The sequence below is a fragment of the Monodelphis domestica genome, chromosome 1 (genome assembly GCF_027887165.1).
Source record: "Monodelphis domestica isolate mMonDom1 chromosome 1, mMonDom1.pri, whole genome shotgun sequence".
NCBI lineage: Eukaryota > Metazoa > Chordata > Mammalia > Didelphimorphia > Didelphidae > Monodelphis > Monodelphis domestica.
In genome coordinates, this window is record NC_077227.1 from 48469476 (window position 1) to 48491970 (window position 22495).

At 42.7% G+C, this 22495-nt stretch overlaps 1 protein-coding gene across 4 annotated transcripts in view; it reads right to left on the minus strand.

Moving 5' to 3' along the window:
- STRA6 (signaling receptor and transporter of retinol STRA6) overlaps positions 1-22495 on the minus strand; it is a 96824-nt gene that overhangs the window by 14549 nt on the left and 59780 nt on the right. For all 4 annotated transcript variants that reach the window (XM_056798648.1, XM_007478145.3, XM_016428352.2 and 1 more), the window contains exons 4-11: positions 20446-20531; positions 19607-19746; positions 16189-16355; positions 14939-15064; positions 6142-6209; positions 5609-5685; positions 4298-4359; positions 2488-2650 (exon numbers count right to left, since the gene is read on the minus strand). In XM_056798648.1, coding sequence (XP_056654626.1) covers positions 2488-2650; positions 4298-4359; positions 5609-5685; positions 6142-6209; positions 14939-15064; positions 16189-16355; positions 19607-19746; positions 20446-20531 — 889 coding nt within the window. The remainder of the gene's footprint in view (positions 1-2487; positions 2651-4297; positions 4360-5608; positions 5686-6141; positions 6210-14938; positions 15065-16188; positions 16356-19606; positions 19747-20445; positions 20532-22495) is intronic.

Sequence of the window (22495 nt, forward strand, 5' to 3'; positions counted from 1 at the left end):
GTCCTAAACTCTAACATTGTAGGTCATTTGAAATGTCTTCCTGGGAAAGGCTACCTAAGGTAGCAGATAAAGAGGACTGTGCGAGTGGGATGTCAAGAACTTCTCCAGTCACCAGAAGGATTCCTCACTGGCTGAAAGTTGTCCTCGGAATGTAAAATGCAAAAAATAAACTATCTTGAGCATCCAGATGGTCCAATTCCAAAGGGATAAAGAGTATTCCAGGGAAGAGTCATTTTCATTTTGTGCTTCATGGGAAGAGGATACCTAAGTTAAGTCTAGAGAATCATGATGGCTGAAAGAGGGCTGAAGGCTCAGGGAACTTTTAGCTCCCTGTTCAGGATAGGTTACTGTGACGGGAAGGATCTGTTCCATATATCTCCGATTTCCTTAGCTTCCTAGATTGTTTGAATTTTTACCCTTTCCCCTTTGTGGATGAACTCCCCCAAAAGCCCACTAGTTGTCTAGCATGTTTGCAAATGGGCAGAAAGAAAAAAATAGATGATGGGAATGGATGTTAGAGCCAGGACACTCAGAAATGGTGGGGAAAATGGTACAGATCACAGCAATCTAAATACTGAAGGCCTTTGACCCCCAAGGAATCAAGCAGGATCAATTAATGGGAAGGCCAAAATCTCCATGCTCTGAGAGTTGAAAGGCTGGCAAGGGGTTTTCTTATAGAAGAAAGGACTCTCCTGACAAATGGCAGTGTTATGCTGGGAAGGAATTACATCCTTTGGGAAACTGAGGTCCTCTCTAGATCCTTTGTCTGGGACAATTCCTCCCTTTCTATCTTTTCCAGGGATTTAGAGGGAGGAGATATATCACTTTGGAGTGGGATAAACCAACCACAACTAACTAACCTTAACAATGAACCCAGAAGCAGTTCACCTATTTGATTGTTCTCTTCTATCCTGGACACTGGGTCTGTAGCTATTGTGTGTTTATAAAATACAATCCTGAGAGTAATCCCAAACACTGGTTCCACATACTGACATACCTCTTAGAAAACTGGAAGTTAGCATTAATCCCTGTTCTATGCCAGCTCTAGTGAAGGAGCGGGAAACCAGAGAGAAAGGGGAGAGAAGGGGAAAAGAGAAAAAGGGAATTTAAAGCAGGCTCTGGGAGGTGAAGGAGATTTTAAGAGGGCAAATTAATAGTGGAGAAGAAGACACTTTACAACATAAGAAATTCACTCTACTCCTATCTACATTACCAAAAAACACCAAAACTGGGTATAAGGGAAAGGGCTAACTGCAAAAGACAAGGACAATAGCCAATGACTATGGGAGCCTCTAGTTAGGCTACTTAAAAACAGCCCTCCAAGTGGGGTCTCTCCTCCTGGCTCAAGCCCCCACAAATCACATGACTAAGATAAAATACCATCTGCTCTGTTGCAGCACAAGCTGGCATCCCAGTGAACATGCCATCTGTAGCATGGCACCATCAGCTTAGGCACCTCCTCCCTCTTTTGGATTATCAGTGAATGTTGGTCCCTGATACTTGGACCATAAGGCTTTTCTTCTTTTTCTCCCATAGTGGCAGAGAGATGACACCTGCCCCCAAGGCACTGCTTCTCTGGAGAGTTTAGCTAGGCAGCTCTAGGCCAGATCTGAAATATAGCTTCATCATTACTCGCTTCCCAAGTTCTGGTACACACCATTTGTGGACCCACAATCCTTAACCTACAACTAAAAGAGACATCTGTGAATAAATACTCCACAATAAAGACATATAGGAAGAAAGACCCAGAGCCCTTCCCCCAGCACTGGCAGTCATAGCTGTGTTCCTCCTTCCATATATAATTGGCTGAGACATTTTTATCCACATCCAATGTCACTCACTCTCAACAAACCCAACAGTTCACCACCCAAGATAAAAACATACGTGATCCAAGACATATTAGCTCCTTTCCCGCTATCTTGTTCCTCTAAATACCCTAGCAAGCAGAAGTGCTAGTCATCAGTCTCCCTTGATTCTTCTCTTTGCTATAGCTCTGATACTACAAGAGAATCCCATGGGAATCTCCCCTGTTCTCAAAAAGATGCCATCTGTGCTTCCTCTAAATGATGCCCACCATATTCCTTTCCCACCACTTTACTGAAACCCAAGGGATTCAGGGTGAGTCAAGAGGCTGGACAAGTGGCAAAAGGCTGGGTCAGGAGATCATGAGGGAAAGAGAACATGAGGGGAGAGGGATGGGGATACAGAGTCCCACATTAAGAAACTGTCTTTTTCTTGGTTAGTTCCAGGGCAAACAACAGATTCTGATCCACTGGGTGATTGGGTCAATAACCCCAGAAGTGATGAGGGGGAGAGAGTAGGGGACCTCCTTAGCTGATCTTTGAAAACTAAGGGGGGCCATTGCCCTCCAAGATGCAGCTAAATTCAAGTACAATCTTTGCCATGAGACAAAAGGATGAATGAAGTGATCCCCGATTTCCCTCTCAACTCTTTAGCATCACACCTGGAATTTCCCAGTATTCTCACCTTCCAAAGCCCAGAGGTAGTACTTCACCCATGCTATCACTTCCAACTTGTCTTCTGAGAGGACCAGTCCAAAGCCAGCCAACATGTAGGTGACTTCTTCTGTGATTCCTTCCCTTGCCTTTTGGAGGTTGGGGACAAAGGCCACCAGGAGCAGCAGGACTTCCTGGGAAGCAATGCCAACAGTTATCTTAGTCTGACTCCTAGAGTTTTGTATAGCAATACTCATAGGATTGTCAAAACTCATTAATTCAGACCCCACTGACTCTTGATCTAGTATCATCTCATATAGGATTAACCCAAAGTTGACCTCTATGCTGTTAAGCAGAAAAAAAAAAGGAGAGTCTGCTGAGCATCATCCATTGACTAATTGGCTTTCTCTCTTCATGAAAGTCAGTTCCCAAGTACAGTATATTTCTCTACCAGAAAGCAATTTTTTTATCCCAGGAGGAAGTCACAGCAAGTATTTTAAAGTATTAACACCCGCTGACTGTTCACTTATTATTCACACTGGCCATCTGGCCCTCAAAAAGATCCAGAATAGAAGGCTCTGACTATAGAAGGACTTTTTGAGGACTCCATATAGGGAAAAGTGCCTTTCTGTTGCAAAACATGAGAGTGAACTAAGTTTTGAGATGTATTGTTCTTTCCTTGTAGTAGATGTGAACAAATGATGATGAGTTCTTTTTCCTACACTAGTGATTAAGGAGGAATGTGGGTGGGGTACCAGAAGTCCCCAGCAACTTGGAGGTTTCTGGTAAGGATGGTGAGGGTCTCCTTGCACTCTTCCATGGTTGGACAATACCTAGAGTATGTTCAGTTCTGGGCATCATATTTTAGGGTGGACATTGAGGTGCTGGAGGACAAATAGCATAATGAAAGGTTTTGAGACAATGCCATGAGGGAATCTATATGTAAGCAGGAAAAGAAAAGATTCAAAGGAATTATGATAGCCTTTTAGTATTTATATAACACTTTAAGGCTCATGAAGATAATCTCATTTGCTCCTCACAATAACTCAGAGATAGGATTATAACTGTCCCCATTTTAGAGATAAAGAAACTGAGGCTTAGGCTCTGACTTCCCAAAGTTATACAGCTACCAAGGGTCTGAGAAAGAATTTGGATTCAGATCTTCATCACTCCAACTCCAACAAGTTGCCTTCAAGAATCTGAAGGAATCATGAAGGAAGGGAATGAAACACCCACTATGTGCCACTGTCTTAAGCCCTTACAAATATTATCTAATGTACAAATATTATCTTATGTGGCAAAAATTTGCCATACGTGGTCTTTAGAAGGTAGAACTATGATTAACGGGCTGGCGGATGTTAATGCAAAGCTCAATGTGACAAGAATGACAATTCATTATGGAATCAGTGTTGAAAGGCACCTCAGTGGCCCTCTAGTCTAACCCAAACTCTAAAGAGAATCCCTACTTAATCATAGCCCCCAAGTGGTTGTACAGGGGGCATAGTGGTTTTACCCTCAGGCTGACTGATCACTCCTTAGGGATAGGTTAGTCAGAATTTTTGGTCAGGGAGGGGTTGGAACCTAACTAACTCTGGAATTCTTGAGCTTGAATTTGAGTTGACAATAGCAAAAGAGGTGAATGAACTTGGGTCACAGGGCCCAGGAGAACCCATCCTTGTTGTTAATTTGGTAAGTATTTTGTACTGACAATTTCATGCATGCCGCTTCCACTCCTGGGACATTAGGGTGGCTTCTTGTCCCTACAGTGGGGGTAGGATGGGGATAGTGAGGACAAGGAACAAAAGAGAGGGGAAGGGTGGGAGTGAGAGGAGGGGGCATACCTGATAAATTGTGATTGCTGCCAAGGTTGATGAAAGGATGAGTTTCAGGGGAAGCCGGAAACCTACAGTCACCAAAGGGAAAGTCACAGGGATCAGACCCTACTTGGTATTCCCAGAGGTCTACCCATTCACTGATCACACAGGCTCAACCTAAGGATGGACCAGAAGTTGGGTTCAAACATACTTTGGGCCTCACTAGTTCCAGGTTCTAACCCTTGTACAAACTTGTCCATGTTCTTTAACCTAAGGAGGGAAAGTAACTTGCCAAGGTCATGTAGGTAGTGACAGATACAGGATTTGAATCTAGGTCCTTTGACTATGTTAGCCCCTAACCAGCTACTTTTCAACTGAAGTCCTGCTTCAATCTTGTGTTCTTAAAGGCTTCATCAATGGAACATGACATCTGACCCACGATCCCAAGCTAAAAAGGACTCTACGAAAGATTCTCAAAGGGAGATACGCTTATTTCAAGGCTGATCTGTTTGTAAAGGAGAACAACAGTAGCATCAGAGGTTCTCCTAGTACCCAGGAGATCCTAAGCCCTCACATCTCAAACCCACCTGCCCCTATTCTTTTTCTGCAAATCGCCCTTCTGGTGAAAATAATGCTATTACCTGCTCCAACTGGACAACTGGGGCTCAAAGCCAAGAACTGTGGGGTAATCTCTCTATATATGTCTACAGTGCTTCTCTCCACTCACCTGCTGATGTCCTACTCAGGGTTTAAAGCCCATTTCAAATGTAGCTTTTCCAAGAACTCTTTCTTGATCATCTCCCCACCACCCCCCAAAACCACACACACACACACACACACATACACACACACACACGGGCCCTCTGAGATTATGGCATCTCTCTTCCAGGGTCTAAATCTTCTATCTAAAACTTCTCCCTTAATCACCTCCCACAATGCTTTGCATTCAGCAAACACTTCATAAATGTTGTTGATTAAGTAAAAGAAGGAAGAAAACCAAGAATCTAGATTATCATTTATCCCCTGTGCCACCCCCTCCACCTCAATGACTTATGATGACCTTCTTTCTGCAAAAGCAACCCTCAGATCAGATCTGGGGGGTGGGAGGAGGTTCCCCAGGATTTGGAGGGGGTAGTTGGGAGGAGTAGGGAGAGCCACTAAGGAAGACTGGGCAATGCCTATGTCTAGCATAGCAGCAGCTCATTCCCAGATGGCTTCACTGAGAAAACCAAAACAGATGGCTTCTTGAGGCTGGAAGCAGAGTGGAGGGTGGGGAGGAAATCAGTCAACAAGAGTCCTCCAGGTACCATCAGCCAAGCCCCCGATTCCATACAGTACCTCGCTGTGGAGAGTAGATGTGGGAGAGGAAATAGAACAAGATCCGGGAGGGAAAGCTTGGATTGGCCACCGAGGAGCTGGAAATGATGAACACAGACAGATACACTAGGATGGTTTGGCACAAATGAATTTTAAAAAAAAAATAGCCTTTAGTGGACAGATGGGCCATCCTCCTGGTGGTCAGTAGTACTAGTGGAGTCACCATGGGGTGCCAAGTTCTTCAGTGGGCACTCTCAGGGGAGACAGAGGAAAAGACTCAGTCTCTTTTGTCAGGGAACTCCTGGTATGATGAGGGAGACATGACTCTCTCTTTAGGACCCCTCCTATCTAGATACACATGCCTATGTCAAATCTGATGAACTCCAAAGGTCTCCATTGGATTCCAGGTGGAGATCCTGGCTCTCTCTCCTCTTACGCTAGCCCAACCCTCAGTCTGCCTGCCCCTTTTCCCATCTGCCCCCTCTCCAACCCCTACCCTAGGTCTTTCTTGATCTCATCTGAGAGATCACAGAGGGAGAGTGGAGAATCTCTACCTGCTTTTTGACCTCTTCCCACTGAGGATGTGCCTGAGATAGTCTTCATAGTAACTTTTCCCGGTCACCTGTGAAGAGAGCATGAAAGCAGCAAGGGACATAACCTGTAATGAATTACAGTGGACAAAAAGGCTTGATATCCTTAGTATGAGCTTTGGAATTTTCAAAAGTCCTAACTTTATTTATTTCACATTCTCCAGTGGGGCTTAATGGAAAGAATACTTGATTTAAAGCTAGAGGATGTTGGGTTCCAGTCCAGCTTCTGGTCACTTACTAGGTGTCCAATTATGGCCAACTGACTTGACCTCAGTTTTCTCATGCGAGAGATGGGAATATGATGTATCACCTACCTCAAAAGATCATCATAATGAAAAGGATTGATAAACCAGAGGGGTATAAAATTCTACTAATGTTCTCCAGAGAACACTTAAGCATTTGTCTATCCTAATGTCCTCTCACATGTGTGGAAACTGAGGCCTCAGTCTCTTCTTTCAGGGAGCTGCTGGTGTGATAGAAAAGCAGAGTTCCAGGAATATCTAGGTGACTCAGTGACCTCATTGAATCAGGCCTTAGAGACCAGAGGTCCTGGGTTCAAATTCAGTCTCAGGCACTTCCTAGCTATGGGACCCTAGGCAAGACACTTAACCCCATTGCCTAGCCCTTACAGCTTTTCTGTATGTACAGTATTGATTCTAAGACAGAAGATAAAGAGGTTAAAAAAAAAAGCATAATCCCTTCTTTGGGACTCCCAAGTCTGATGGAATAGACATCCTCTTGGGGGCCTTAGGTGAAGATCTTTAGTTTATCAGCTCTGTCCCACTCAAGCTAACTCTGCTTCCTCTGCCTAGATACTCTCATCTCCCTCTATCCTTTCCTGATCCTACCCTGGACTCCTCCAGCTGAGATCACTGGGGATTTGAAATGACTTGTCCAAGGTCACAGAGCTAGAAAGTACCAAATGCTTAATATTGTATTGTTTGATTGATTTGGTCAAATTTCATTCATTCAGCAAGCTATGAGGGAAAGGTAATTCAAATAAGGAAATAATTTTGAAAGTCAAGAAGCTTTAATCTTTTGTTCCTTTCAAATTGTAAAAATGGAGACTTGAATCCAGGACTTTAATCCCCAGAAGTCCTTGCTCCACTTCCCCAGAATGCTTTGTAATATCACTGAATTCTCACTTGGGCAGAGATGGAGATGGGGTATTTAACCTGATTGGAAAGGCTTTTGGCTCTCTTCTCTTTCCTGTTGCTGCTTCCAAGCAGATGTGTCTCTTTTCATAATGTAGGTGAGGTTGGGCCTAGGCCTCTCTGGGCCTAGACACATGTTTTCTTATTCTGTAATTTTCTTTAATCCTTAACCTTTAATAAAAACCTCATAAAAATATAATATTCCTTGCAGAGGAAAAACTAATTTCTACCTGCCTCAGCTTTCCCTAAAATTTTAATCTTTACAAAATATAAAAAATAACTTGGGGAGTGGCTAGGTGGCTCAGGGGTGTTGGAAGCAAATTTTTCTCTCCATTGTGTTTCCTTTTTTTAAAAGTCATCTCTCAGTGACCTGGAGGGCAAAGACCTGAGTAAATTCAACTATAGATAAACCCTCAGAGATATTAAAGGATATTAAAGAGCCAAGGAGACAGGAAACTGATTCCACAGGCACTGCCTCCCTGGGCGGTCCAGGCAAATTAAGAAACTATGGTTGGTTCCTGAGATGTGATGTATGAAAGTTAGTGGGTAGAGAAAAGAGCTTAAAAAGTCAGTCTAGGAGCCAGTCTGGGTCTTCTGGCTGGAGTGTGGAGAGCTGAAGGAACCCTTGTCAGAGTTTAGCCAACAAGGCCCATCATGGCGGCCAATAGGTTAGAAAGCTAAGTATCTCTCTTCCTCTCTCCTATACTACCACTACCACTACTACTACAACTACTATTATTACTACTACTACTACTTTGATTTAATAAAGTTACTAAGCTATTATCAGCTTCATCATTTTAATTATTACAGAGAATTTAGTCTAGAGACAGGAGGTCCTGGGTTCAAATTTGGCCTCAGACACTTTTTAGCTATATGACTGGGCCAAGTCAAAGTATATAAAACAGAAGGCAAGAGTTGTCTGTTTGTTTTTTTAAATAAATTAATTAACTTTAATTCATGACAAATGAGTTTTTTTCATGGCTAACAAAGGTTGGCATTTAGAAGTTATCTACTCCCTCCCCCTGCCTTGATGCTAAAGTTCTGCTTAGACAAACTGGATGAATCCCCTTTATAAGGGATTCAAGCCCAAGACAAGCCACCCTGGGCGAATAGCTAGAAGCTCAACAGCCCCAGCCACCAGATTTGTCCTTGATATCTAGAGCAAGTCCCTCCTGCTTCTGTTCACCCACACCCTTCCTGCTTTGAGAGTGAAGGCAGAGGCTGCTAGGATGAAGGTGAGTCAGCCTCCTATGGGAGTTGACATCTAGTCAGCAGGACTCAGTAGCTGAAGGAAGGGACTTAGGCAATGGGGTCATTCCAGGCCTTATGCTCTTGGCTTGGACCATCTCTGCTGGGGCCAGGCGAGAACACCAGGCTAAGAGGATTTGGCAAAATCCCATTCAAAGTTGTTGTTGGAGAAGTGCCTGGGGCCCACGGGGTGGGTCCCCTACTCCGTCTGGCCTCTTCGTCCTCCAATCAGGAAACAAACATATGAGATGATATTGCCATTGCCATAGCAACCATGTATAACCCTACTTTCCCCAACCCATCATTCCCAGAGTGGAAGATCAGGTCCTGTAATAGGGGCTTGAATGGGGGACTTTGAAGCCTAATCCTCTTGGACTAAGGGGTTTATCTAAGTGGGGGGTTCCTTTCCCCTTCTGCATCTGGCAGGAATGGGGGAAGAGGTAAGGTAGTCCTTATAGTCTTTCCAAATCAGGGGGGGGAAAAAACAACTCCCAGAAAAAATTGCCATAAAGATAAGTAGTGTTTCCTGCCATGTCCATATGGTTCAGGAGCCAGGACACAGCACTACTCCACTTCCAGCCAATTTGGATCCCAGCCTTAGAATCATCCTCTGTTCTCTTACTAATACCCACTTATTCCTCTACTCCATATCTCATCGGCAGCCCACTCCTTGACTATTTTACCTCCTATGTCCACCCCTTTCTCCTCACAGCTACCATCTTAGTTCAGATCTTGATTATCTTACACCTAAACTAATACAAAAAACTCCAAATAATTTATGTCTGCTCAAATCTGGGCTCTCCCCTGCCCAACCCATCTTCTACAGCTATCCTGAAATATGATTAAAGCATGTCTGACTTTATTACTTCCCTGCTCAAGAGGCTTCAACAGCTCCCAACTGCCTCCAAGATAAAATATAGATTCATCCATTTGTCATTTAAAGTCCCTCACCACCTGGTTCTATCTTCCTAGATTATATATTTTCCCTATTTATATAAACTCTGTGAGGGCAGAAACTGTTTCATTATTGCCCTTCTTTCTCCAGCAAATACTGTATCAGAGCAGGTGAATAGTAACTACTTAACAAACGTTTGTTGATTGACTGAGTCTCATACTCAATATTTGGCCACCCTAGTGTGCAGGCGGAAAATTTGCCACACCTGAGCTACATTCCCAGCATGCTTTTAAGTAACATCCTCATTTTACGTAGGGATGCTTAGGATATAAATTTGTCTGAGACCAATACTGTGGGGATCTTTTTTTTTGGAGCTTGTGCTTTTGGTAACATGCTGCAGCTGTGAGTCTCTGGCTCTCTTTGCTCTGCTCACTTGCCTGAAAGAATCCTTTTTCTTTCCCCTTTATTTTGGATTATTATTAAAATTCTATATATTTTTAAATACTAGAAGTATTTTCTCATTTTTACTTCTACACTAGCCAACTCACTTTTCTCTGCATTCCTTCTCCAAAGCTTTGCACAGACTGTGCCCTCTACCTATCTGGAATGTTGTCTTGCCTCATATCCAGCTCTTGGAGTCCCTAGTTCCCTTCAAGGTCAATTCACTTTCTCCTTCAAGAAGCCTTTCCTGACTTCCTGCCTTGTTGGGCTTTCTTCACTCTCCCCGGGAAATTCTCTGTAATTTCTTTATTTCGCCCATTTATTGTCATTGTGTCTGATGTCTCCAAGCAGAATGGAACAGGAACTTTCGGTCTTTGTCTTTGTGATCTCCAGCCCTAAGCCGGTGCCAAGCACAGAAACGGACCCCAGAATTCACCTAATTCAAATCCTCATTTTTTAAGCCCTTCCCTTCTGTCTTAGACTGAATACTGTGTATTGGTTCCAAGGCAGAAGGGCTCAAAGGGCTAGGCAATGAGGGTGATGTGGTTTGCCCAGGGTCACACAGCTAAGAAATCACAATGAAAACTTAACAATTAGCATTTTTTTAAACCTTTACCTTCTGTCTTGGACTCAATACTGTGTACTCAGAGTCAGGAAGTGTCTGGGGTCAAATTTGAACCCAAGACTGCCTGTCTCCAAGCCTGGATCTCTATCCACTGAACTAGCCAGCTGCCTCCCAACTCCTTCACTTTATAGAAGAGAAATTGAGGATGAGAAGGCATAGTAATAATAACAAAAAAACAGTAGTAAGGATAAAAACAACAGCAACAACAGTAATAGCTAGCATTTATAGAGAGCTTTAAGTTTTGCATAGCATTTTATAAATACGGGACAACTGTAGTCCTAATTTGGACACTGAAAGTCCAACAGTCTTAATCTGTTCCTCACAACAACTATGTGATAGGTGCTATTATTATCCTCATTTTATAGATGCAGAAAGGGAGGTTGAGAAGGGTCAAATGACTTTCCTAGGGCCACATGGCTACTAATTGTCTGAGGCCAGATTTGAATTCAGACCTTCTTGATTCCAAGGCCAATACTCTCTTTACTGTGCCACTTAGTTTCAAGGGAGCTTAGCTGGGCTATCATCTTGGCAATGCCCCAAGAGGGCTATACCTATTTAGGGAAGTTGGCTTTCCTCTCTCTAAGAGATGGAAAATGAGTAAACTGCTGGCTACCCCCTTTCCTGGGAAGGATGACTGAAGTACAGCCCAATTCCTTCCCAGTGCTGCTATTAGGGGAGACCTCTTCATGGGGCGGTGAAATCCTTGGCAGGGCAGTTCTGTTTGGGACTAGTCTTGGCTCTGATATGGACTGTGTGACTGCAGGATCTCCCTGAAAGCCTCCTTTCTTTTTTTTAACAATAAACTGAAATGCAAAGAAAACAAATTACTTGCCCAGGTTTACACTGCTAGTAAAACACGGACCAGGGAAGGCAGAGAATATGTCTGGAGGGCATAAGTTTAGCAAAGGCATAAAGTGCATAGAAGGAAATGCTATGAGCTAAAGCTGGGAAGATAAATAGTAGTAGTAGAATCAAAAGGGTTTTGAAGGCGAGGCAGAGGATAGAGGCATGGAAATCACTTGCATTAAGGCAGTCCTTTTTGGGGGGCAGCTGGGTGACTCAGTGGATTTGAGAGCCATACCTGGAGACAGGAGGTTCTGGGTTCAAATCTGACCTCAGACACTCCTTGCTGTGTCACTCAGGGTAAGTCACTTGACCCCCATTGCCTAGTGCCCAAACCACTCTTCTGCCTTGGAACTGATACTTAATATTGACTCTAGAATGGAAGGTTAGGGTTTTAAAAATAAAAAGATGGTCACTGATGCCAAGTAAAGAGATGAGATTGTCAGAGAAGACCAGAGGGCCAAGGACAGACCTTAAGAGTTATTTAGCTTATGTTAAGAGGTCAGGGTGAGAAGACAGAGAAGGATCAGTTAAGGTGGAGAATCCAGAGAATGTGATGTCTCTGAAGACAAGGAAGGAGACAAAATCAAGTAGGAGCAGGTAGCCCAAAGGGTCAAAGGCTGATGATAAAGAATAAGAAAAAGTCCATTGCATTTAGTGATGGGGTCATTAGGGAGCTTGAAGGCAGCAAATAGGGCTGAAGCATAATTAAATGGGTGTGAGGGGGCAAGAGGAGAGTGAGATAGTGGAAACACCTACTATAAATAGCTTTTCCAGGAAATTTAACAGTGAAAGGGAAGAGGGAGAAGAGAGAATCGTTGGATGAGGAAGAAAAGTCAAGGGAAGACTCCTTTTTTAAGGACTAGGGAGGCTGGTGAATTATTGCAGACAGATGGAAAAGAGCCATTGGAGAGGGAGAGATGGAAGACGACCGAGAGAGTAAGGATGCTGACTGTAGCAAGTTCTTGGAGAGAAAGGAGAGAATGGAATCAAAGGCAAAGAATAAAGATCTTTTATCTGAGACTGAAGGGAAGGAGAAGAGATAGAGGAGGAGAACTGAGAGACCTCATGCTGGGAAACCATGATCCTGGGTGTGAGGAGCAAAGGGGGAAGTGTGACCATCCCAGCAAGTGTGGGGGTGGGGAGGAGAGTAGAAAGGAGTTTGGAATTGTGTCCCAGTAGGGAGTGAGAAAGGGAAATCAATAAGGGCAGAATAGAAGGATTATGGAACAGCGGGAAGGCCCAGCTGAGGTCATGTACCATGAATGTGTAGTGAATGAAATCAGCTGATTATTTCTTTTTCTAACAGCTCTATAGCAAGAGCTGAGAATTGGATTGTGGGGTTTACTCAGGGGATGAGAAGTTTCAGGTCAGGGAGAGATGCTCAAAGAGATCAGGAATCCTAGAACAGCAACTAGGAAAATACAAATGGCAGGCCTTGGGATTGAAATTGGGTTTGGAAGCAACGGAAGCTTCAGAGGAGGGTAACAGACTGGGAAAGCTGAGATGAATCAAGGAAGCCAAAATCATGCATGATTAAGACAAAATACAAGCTTTGTGTGTTCCAAGAGAAACAGTATGGCAGAAACAATACATCATACTCTACACCAAGATAAGGTCGAAATGGGTATATGATTTAAACATAAAGTGTAATAATAAGCAAATTAGGGGAATATAGAATAGTTTACCTGACAGATCTAAGAAGAAGGGAAGATTTAATGACCAAACAAGAAATAGAGAACATGACAAGATGCAAAATGAATAATTTTGATTATATTAAATTTAAAAGGTTTTATATAAATAAACCAATACAATCAAGACTAGAAGGGAAATTACAAATGGGAGGGGGTTATAGCAAATTTCTTCCATAAAGGTCTAATTTCACAAATATAGAGAACTAAGTCAATTTTTAAAAAAATACAAGCCATTCTCCAATTGACAACTGGTCAAAGGATAAGAACAAGCATTTGTCAGATAAAAAAAATCCAAGCTATCAATAATCCTGTGGAAAAATGTTCTAAAACACTCTAATTAAAGAAATGCAAATTAAAATAACTCTAAGGTACCTCCTCACGCTTATCAGACCAGCCAATATGATAGTAAAGAAAAGTGACAAATTGGGGGCAGCTGGATAACTCAGTGGATTGAGAGCCTGGTCTAGAGACAGGAGGTCCTAGGTTGAAATCTAGCCTCAGATACTTCCCAGCTGTGTGACCCTGGGCAAATCACTTAACCCCCATTGCCTAGCCCTTATCACTCTTCTGCCTTGGAGCCAATACACAGTATTGAATCCAAGACACAAGGTAAGTGTTTAAAAAAATGACAAATATTGGAGGAAAGGTAGCAATATTGAAACACTTATACATTATTGGTGGAGTTGTGAACTGATCCAACCATTCTGGAGGGCAATTTGGAACTATGTCCAAAGGGCTAAAAAACTGCATACTTTTCTATCTCATCTCAAGATACAGATCAAAGAGATCATAGAAAAGGGGAAAGGATCTACTTATATGAAAATATTTATAGCAGCTCTTTTAATGGTGGCAAAGAATTGGAAATCAAAGGTATGTCCATCAACTGCGGAATGGCTGAACAAATAATATATGATGGTGATGAAATACTATTATTTTATAAGAAACAATGAGCAGAATGAATTCAGAAAAGGCCGGAAAGACCTACATGAACTGATGTAGAGTGAAATAAGCAGAACCAGGAGAACATTGTACACAATAACAACAATATTGTATAATGATCAACTGTGAAAACTTCGACTTCTCTCTGCAATACAATGATCCAGGACAATTCTGAAGGACTTGCAAGAAAAAATGCTGTCCACTTCTAGAGGAAGAATTTTTAGGAGTCATATGTAAATCAAAGCATACTATTTTTCACTTTAGTTTATTTATTTTAGAATTTTGGTGTTAATATGAGCATTCTCTTACAATAATGACCAATATGGAAGTATGTTTTACATGATAATACATGTATAATCCAGATCTAATTGCTTACCAGTTCCAAGATGGGGGAGGGAAGGGAGGGAGAGAGACAAGTTGGATCTTATAGCTTCTGAAAACATATCTTGAAAATTGTTATTACCTGTAATTAGGAAAAGTATCTTAAAAAAAAAAAAGAGAATGTTCCAAATGGAAGGGCAGGAGGCTAAGACTGGAAGGCCTTGGAAATGGTGCCATTATGGGACAGGGAAAAGTTGGACAATATAAGTGTGTGGCTGAAGTGAGGAGGAAGCTAGGTGGTTCAATGGATAAAGAGCCAGGTCTCAAGTCAGGAAGTCCTGGGTTCAAATTTGACCTCAGATTCTTCTTATCTGTGTGACCCTGGGCAAGTCACTTAACCCCCACTGCCTAGCCCTTACCACTCTTCTGCCTTGGAACCAATACACAGTATTGATTCCAAGACAGGAGGTAAGGATTTTTAAAAATATGGTGAGTTATTATTATCTTTACCCACAGGCTAAGCTCATTCTCCACCTCCAGCCTACATTTTCCAAAGCTGCCAGAAATGTCACAGAGGCAGAATTAACCACCCCCACCTTACCTCTAGGCCAGTCACTGCCATCTTCTGACTCAAGCTTTTTAGGAGCTGGGTAGGGTACCAAAGACTCAGGAGCACAAGTCCAGAGATGAGGGGCAAGGAGGCCAGCAAGGAATAGTACTTGTAGATCTAGAAAGACCAATGACTCACTGACCCACCTCTCAGCCTCCACCCACCCCATCTTGGGAACCCTTAGCCCTCTCCCTCTCTCCCCAAGGAAGAACAAGAACCAGACACTTGTTCCTATACATGCCCACCTCCCTAGGGTCTCTAAGTAGCCTTTACAGGCGCCCTGGGCAAGTCACTTAATTCCAATTGCCTAGCCTTTATTGCTCTTCTGCCTTGAAATTGATGGTCTCAACTTTAAGACAGAGAGTAAGGGTTAAAAACAAAAAGCTCCAATGGTTCCTTGTGATTCACAGGATGAAGTCCAGACTTAGCCCAGTGTTATTCCAAGCCCTTCTCAATCTGTAGCCCTCCCCCTACCCCCACCTATTATCATGCTTCTCTCCCACATGGACCCTCCATCTGTTCTAGCTGAGCTGATCTCTTCACTATCTGTGGCATATGCCAGGTCCGTTCCTGCTGGTTGCTTCATGCATATTGTTCACCCCACCTCACCCCACATCCATGTGAAATACCCTTCCCTTCCCTCTCCCAGATGGTGCCTGCCCTTCAAGGTCCAGGTCAAGCCCCATCCTCCTCCAGGGAATCTCCCCTGACTTCTCCTGGCCACAAGGATGTCCCACTTCTCCGAATGATCACTACCCTTGGAGTCTGAATCTGTGTCCCAACAGTTGATTGCACATTCATATGTGCCTCTCATTTTCCCATGTGTGAGTCTAGACTCCACAACCATATGGGGAGTTCCCTGAGGCCAGGAAATAAATTTCTTCCTCCTCCTCCTTCTTCTCCTCTTCCTTCTCCAAAAAAAAAAAAAAGCCCCAAAGCTCCATTGCATTGTACCTATCATTTCTATAGGGTAAATTGAAAATTTTACCCAGCGTTTTCCATATAACAATTCTGCAAAGTAACTTATACAGATATTATTAACCCATTTTAAAGAGTAAGGAACTGAGGCTCAGAGTTGGAGAAGTGACTTGCTTAGGGTCACCTGATTAGTTAGTGGAAGGCTCAAGATGCATCTAGGTGAGTCCTAAATGTGGCCTTTCATGGATCAGGCTATACTTCTATCTCCCCATGACTTAGCAAAATCTCTGCCAGGACAGAGCCCAAATGGAGCAGGACTTTACCTTGGGAGTCTGAGGACACTCCACTTTATGCCATATTTGGACCGCACAGTGGGCCCAGGAGAGTAAGCAGCCCAAGACGTATCCAGCTTGGTGTCTGACTGTGGCACATGCAATTAGAGGGTAATAGAGGGCAGGGTAGTAGAGCAAAGCCAAGGTCTTCCAGTAACCTAGAGGAAGACAGATGGACAGAGGAATTGGGGGAGGGATGACAGAAAACAGGAGTGAGTGCTCAGATCATAATTATTCAATCATGTTTTTCATGCAAGTTATGTGAGGGCTAAATGAAGCCAACCTGCCCAACAAGAGACCCTGGAAGCCATATCCTTGGCCCACAGGGAGAAGAATCTGTTGGAAGGACATCTCCTTGCTACCTTCCGTCTACACCCACCAAGTCCTACCTTGGGCTCTCTGCTTCTACTCTTTCCCAATGTCTGAAATGTCATCCCTTTAACCTGTTTCTCCTAGCCCGCATCACTCCCAAATCACCAGCTCCCCTGGAAGAGCCCTTCTCTTTGGAATCCTTCCTTCTTGCTAAATTCTTTCAGCATACTGAGCTGTCTCATTCTGAACTTGGTAACATATTGCTTCCAATCTGTCTTCAGAATTGTCCTCCATGGTGTTCTCCAACCATCCTGGGAGATCCCAGGGATGAAGACGGAGAATCCTCCTCTGGCCTTCTCCACATTATCCCTGCCCATTACTGGCCATCTCTGGCTGACTCCAGAGTTAGGCAACGTTAAGTAAACCAAGCAATAAAGAAGAGTAGATAATGAAAAAATCAATTCTGTTTGGCCTCGAGCCATACTGAACTATTGGGTGAGAAGGAACTTAAATAAACTAAATTTCCCAGAAAGTTAATTGACTAACAATGAGCCAAAGCTGCAAAAGAAGAAACAGGAGGTCTGAGGAGGGTCAAACATTGGGCTGGGTCAGCTTTACATGAATAACTGATTTGATCGTGATCCTGTTACTCTTAAGGCTTATTGAATAGAAACTCAATTGACTGGGAAACGTAAGACAGAGATTATTAGCCCCATTTTAGAAATAGGGAAACTGAGGCCCAGAGAAATAAAATTACCCACTTAAGTTCATGACATGAATTATTGGTAAATAAAGAACTTGAATGGAGATCTGCTGGCTGTTATTCCAGATGATAAATCCTTTCCTATTTACCTTTCCCTGAGGGTTGGTGTTATTTCTTGTGGGACCGGCTTGCAACTGAGGCCACAAACTAAGCTCTCACCCACCTCTGATGTTTTGCCTCCCTCCAGGAAGGGTTCCTGGCTCTGTAGAATATCCCTTACCCCAGTGGATTTCACATAAGTCAGAGTGCTAGAGACCTGGCCAACTGAGCCCTGTAGGACATATGCTTTTGAAACAGCCTGAGATGCCCATTCAGCAGCTCACATTTCTTCCTGCCATCTTCAGTGTCATGCCCCCAAGCTTTCCAGGTAGTAAGCAGAAGTTACCTGACAAAGCAGTTGGCACAGATACAATTCCACAACCACTTTGAACATGGGAGAAATTGAGAAGGGACAATGCAGTGAGGTCCAGAAAACAAACATTATTTAACAGAAAACTATAATCATCAATGGGCTCAATACCCACATTCTCCTCCTCCCCAACTGTAAGTGCTACACTTGGATTTTCCTCGACACAAATGATGCTCTATTCCTCCAGCTCAATCACAGAATCTCTGAAGCAGAAGGGAACTCAAATAAAATAGCTCAACCTGCCCATATTGTATAGAATCCTCCCTGAGAGCATCCCTAACTAGGGGTATGCATGAGGAAGTCCCAAGGAGAGAGTTCACTGCTCCCTAAAGCAGCCCATAACAAAGGCCATTCAACCAGAGAGGGAAGAAAAATGATTCAATATGCTTGTACTCATTCAACGTCATTGGATCACAGATCTGGAAGGACCCTAGAAATCATATTAACTAATCCTTCTTAGATGAAATAACTGAAACCCAGAAGTTAAATGACTTGCCTACAGTCATGTAAGTTAGAATTTGAACTCATGTCCTCTGACACCCAATCCAACATCCTAGCACATGGTCATAATGGCCTTCTCTTGGGTTTGGGGATCCTGGGGATCTTGATATTTGAAATTAAATAAACCAAGAAAAGCTATGGTTTTGGCAGAGATTCCATTAGGTAGATCCAATGAGAACCTCAAAAGATAGTCACAAGGGGCAACTGGATGGCTCAATGAATTGAGTCAGGCCTAGAGATGGGAGGTTCTGGTTTCAAATCTGGTCTTAAATACTACATCCTGTGTGACCCTAGGCAAGTCACTGCCTAGTCCTTTCCACTCTTCTGCTTTGGAACCAATACATGGTGCTGATTCTAAGATGGAAGGTCAGGGTTAAAAAACAGGGATCCACAAAGCAACTGGTTAGATAGTTGAACCTCAGCTGGGAAGCCGGGCTTGCCTTATCCAAATTGCAGTTGGCTACAATTGGCATCAAAGCCAAGATGTTCAAACTTATTAGCCACCTGTAGATTGGACAAGATAAACTTTGCTTTCCAGTTTCTTGACTGCTCTTCTACCTAACCATTTACTTTCCTGATGTCTTCTGGCACCTGTTTGATCCATTTAACTGAGCCTCCATCAATACCTAATTTCTTTGTTTATTTTTCATGGGAGGAAATCATTCAAAACTTGAGCCCTTAATCATCCATCCTGCTCCAAGAAGCCTGGAGAGACAGCTAGAGCTGGAGAGGTGGTTCTGTGTATTCTTAGCATTGGGCAGGCTGCATGGAGGAGTTGAAAGCAAACTAGAGAAAGACTCCCATCAAGGCAGGATGGACTGAGAGTACCACTCCCTCATTCTTCTGCAGGATTTTGTAACGAGTATCTCAGAGAGGACAGTGCTGGGTGACTTAAGATGCAACTAATTAGACTAGTGGACCCGAAGGCATAAAGACCTGAGTTAGAATCCTTCCTCAGATTCTTACTAGTTGTATGGCTTCCCTCAGTTTCCTTATCTATAAAATGGGATAATGATAGCCCTCTCTCACAGGGTTATTGTAAGGAACATATAAGTGAATATTTACAAAATTTTTATAAACCTTAAAAACATTATATAAATGCTAGTTCTGATTAGCTTTATAGGTTTTAGCTATTTGCATTATAAAAATTATTTTCAATTTTTAAATACCCATTATAAGCATTATCCTTATGCTAAATCCAGAGAAGAGAAAATGCTAATGGTGAGCTTTCAGGCACTAATAAGTAAGCAAGGAAATATTCCTTGGCAACAAAACCTTTCCTGAGCATCTTACATCACCCCATACAAGCAGACCCTTCCTTCCCATTGCAGGTGGGTCCCTCTGTGTTTCACCACTTCCCTGGTCTTATGAATAGGAGCAGAAATGCCAACCCAGAAGTGACACAAAGCTATACACAATACTACCTTGACCAGCTGGAGAAGAGATGGGAAGAAAAGGCAAAGGGTCTTCCTCCAAAGCCAGCACACAGAGTTTAGTGAAGAGGATCCCAAATACAGCCACAGGCACCAGCCGGCCACTTTCTTCTGCCAGGAAATCCAAAGGACTGCAGCCAAGTGGATGAGGGAGATGAGGAGGGTGGGGGGTGATTTGGAGAACAGAGATGAGGAAAGCTATTAAGTCAGGCACAAGATAACAGTCCCTCTCATGCATGCTGCTCATTCTCTCATTGGATCTCCACAGCATCCCTAGGAGATAAGGTTGTTTCTATTTTGCAGGCAAGGGAACTGAGTCTCAGAGACATCAAGCAACCTGCTCTATAACCCACAGTTAATTCCTGGTTGCTCTAGAAAAGATAATTCCTCCCCTACAAGGAATCCTAAACCTTGGAGGAAATTCCAGGGGTTTAAAATGAAAGCACCTGTCTCTATAGGACCAAGGATTCTCAGGCAAGTCTTAATCACAATGTATCTGTGATGGCCTTGTGTCATTTTGAATTTCCTTAACTTTTGATAGTGGCAATGAACTTAGATCAATGCTCTGAATGATCAGATTCATCAAACAATTTCTGGTGCCTACATCCCTGCGGACAGATGTACTATGATTATTATTCCTATTTTACAGATTAGAGAATTGAGGCTAATTCAAGATCCTGCAAAAAACACATAGCTGAGGTGGGATTTAAGCCCAAGTCCTAGGATTTTAAACCTAGGTTCCTTCTGCTGTATACTACTACATTGCCCTTGATCTTTGTTCCTGCTGGTTCAGGCTTCCTGTCTCAACTCTCCTGGACCCTTTTCCATACCTGGGAAGTCCAAAGGTCCCATGACAGCACCCCAGGCAGAGTCTCCGGCGTTTCACTAGCAGGGACAGCAACAAGATGGCAACCAGCTACAAGGGAAAGAGGCAGATTCAATCCGAGTGATTGTGAACATCTAGCCCAGAATTCCAGCATCTCAGAGCTGGAAGAGAGCTTATTTAGTCCTACTTGTACCTGAACAAAAATAATGTGTGTGGTGTTCTGACAAGTAGTCAACAGCCTGGGGAGGGGGCTTCCAGATTTGGGAAACCCATCTATATTAGTGGTGACAGAGTGAGTGAATGAATGAATGAATGAAAAAATTTATTTAGTGCTTACTAAGTGCCAAGCACTGTGCCAGCCCTGAGAATACAATGAGAAAGGCAAGATAGTCTCTATCCTAAAAAACTTGGATTTTAATTTTTTGACAGAACACTTAAAAGGAACAAAAGGAAGGGTATCCCTTCAAAATCCAGAATGGACCATAATGTACACTTACCAGGGGGAAGTTGGGTAGCTCAGTGGATTGAGAGCTAGGCCTAGAGATTCCCAGCTGTGTGACCCCGGAAAAGTCACTTGACCCACCCTTGCCTAACCCTTACCACTCTTCTGCCTTGGAGCCAATACATAGTATTGATTCCAAGATGGAAGGTAAGGGTTTAAAAAAAAAGAAAAAGAAAAGAAACACTTACCAGGGGGCAGCTCAGTGGATTGAGAGCCAGGCCTAGAGACAGAAGGTCCTAGGTTCAAATCTGGCCTCAGACATTTCCCAGCTGTGTGACCCTGGGCAAGTCACTTAACCCCCATTGCCTAGCCCTTACCACTCTTCCGCTTTGGAACCAATACTATATATTGATTCCAAAATGGAAGGTAAGGGTTTAAAAAAAAAAAGAAAAGAAAACTTACCGAATAATAAAAAATCAGTAATATGTCTATATAATAACTAAATCCAAGAAGCAATAATAAAGAAATTTCATTACATAAATGCATACAATATGTCCTGTTTCTTTTTCCTTCTTAACCCAGAAAGGGCTGTTTAGTCAGTTTCCCCAGGACTCTCTCCCTTCTTCTGGTTCATCTCCCAATAATTCCTATTCGTAACCTTCCTTCAAACAACTAGCTTTTATGTATGCCTGAATTGGTGCCAGTTTAATGCACAGGTCTAAGCATATATCATTCTCTTGGGGCTCAAGAATCTTTGATGGCTCCCCATCGCCTAAACTTTAAAGTTTTTATTTATTATTTAAGTGATGTTTGATGAAAAGGGGTCAGATGATGTTGAGAGCCACAAACTCCTGACCCTGGAATTTAAAGCTCTCCAAAATCTGGCTCTATTTTTATATCATGCTACAATCAAACAAGTATTTATACTAAGCTATATGTGAGGCGTAAGCCTAGGTACTAGGAAGATCAAGTTTTTAAAATGACAGCCTTTCAAAGAATGCCGTCTACCTCCAGAGAAAGAAATATTGGAGTCAGAATGCAGATTTGAAACCTTCTATCTTCTATCTTTCATTTTAGTTTATTTAGTTTTTACTTGGGGGCTTTGGTGTTATGAGTATTTTCTTACTAAGATCAATATATTTTGCAAGGTAAAACCCAGACCAAATTGCTTACTATCTTCTCTGGGAGGGGGAGAGGAAGGGAGTGAAGGAGAACTTTTGGATCTTATAATTTTGGAAAACATGTATCAAAAATTGATATTTTGCCTAATTGGTAAAATAAAATGTTTAAAAGAAAAAATGACAGACTTTGTTGAAAAGGAACATGTGATCTAATAGGAGGATCTGCAATTCACGCAAATAATTATAACAGAAGATTGACTGTGATCCATCCAAAAGGGAGGTCTGGTGAAAACACTCTAGAAAAGTTTGAAAGGGGAGATATTACTGTCGGCTTGGGCAAAGCTTCAGTTTCCTCATCTGTAAAATGGGGATATCACAAGAGCACCTACCTAGCATGGTTGTTGAAAGGGTCAAAAGAGATCATATTTGTAAAGTGCTTGGCACAATGTCTGGCACATTGGAGGCATTGAATAAGTGCTCATTTTCCTCCT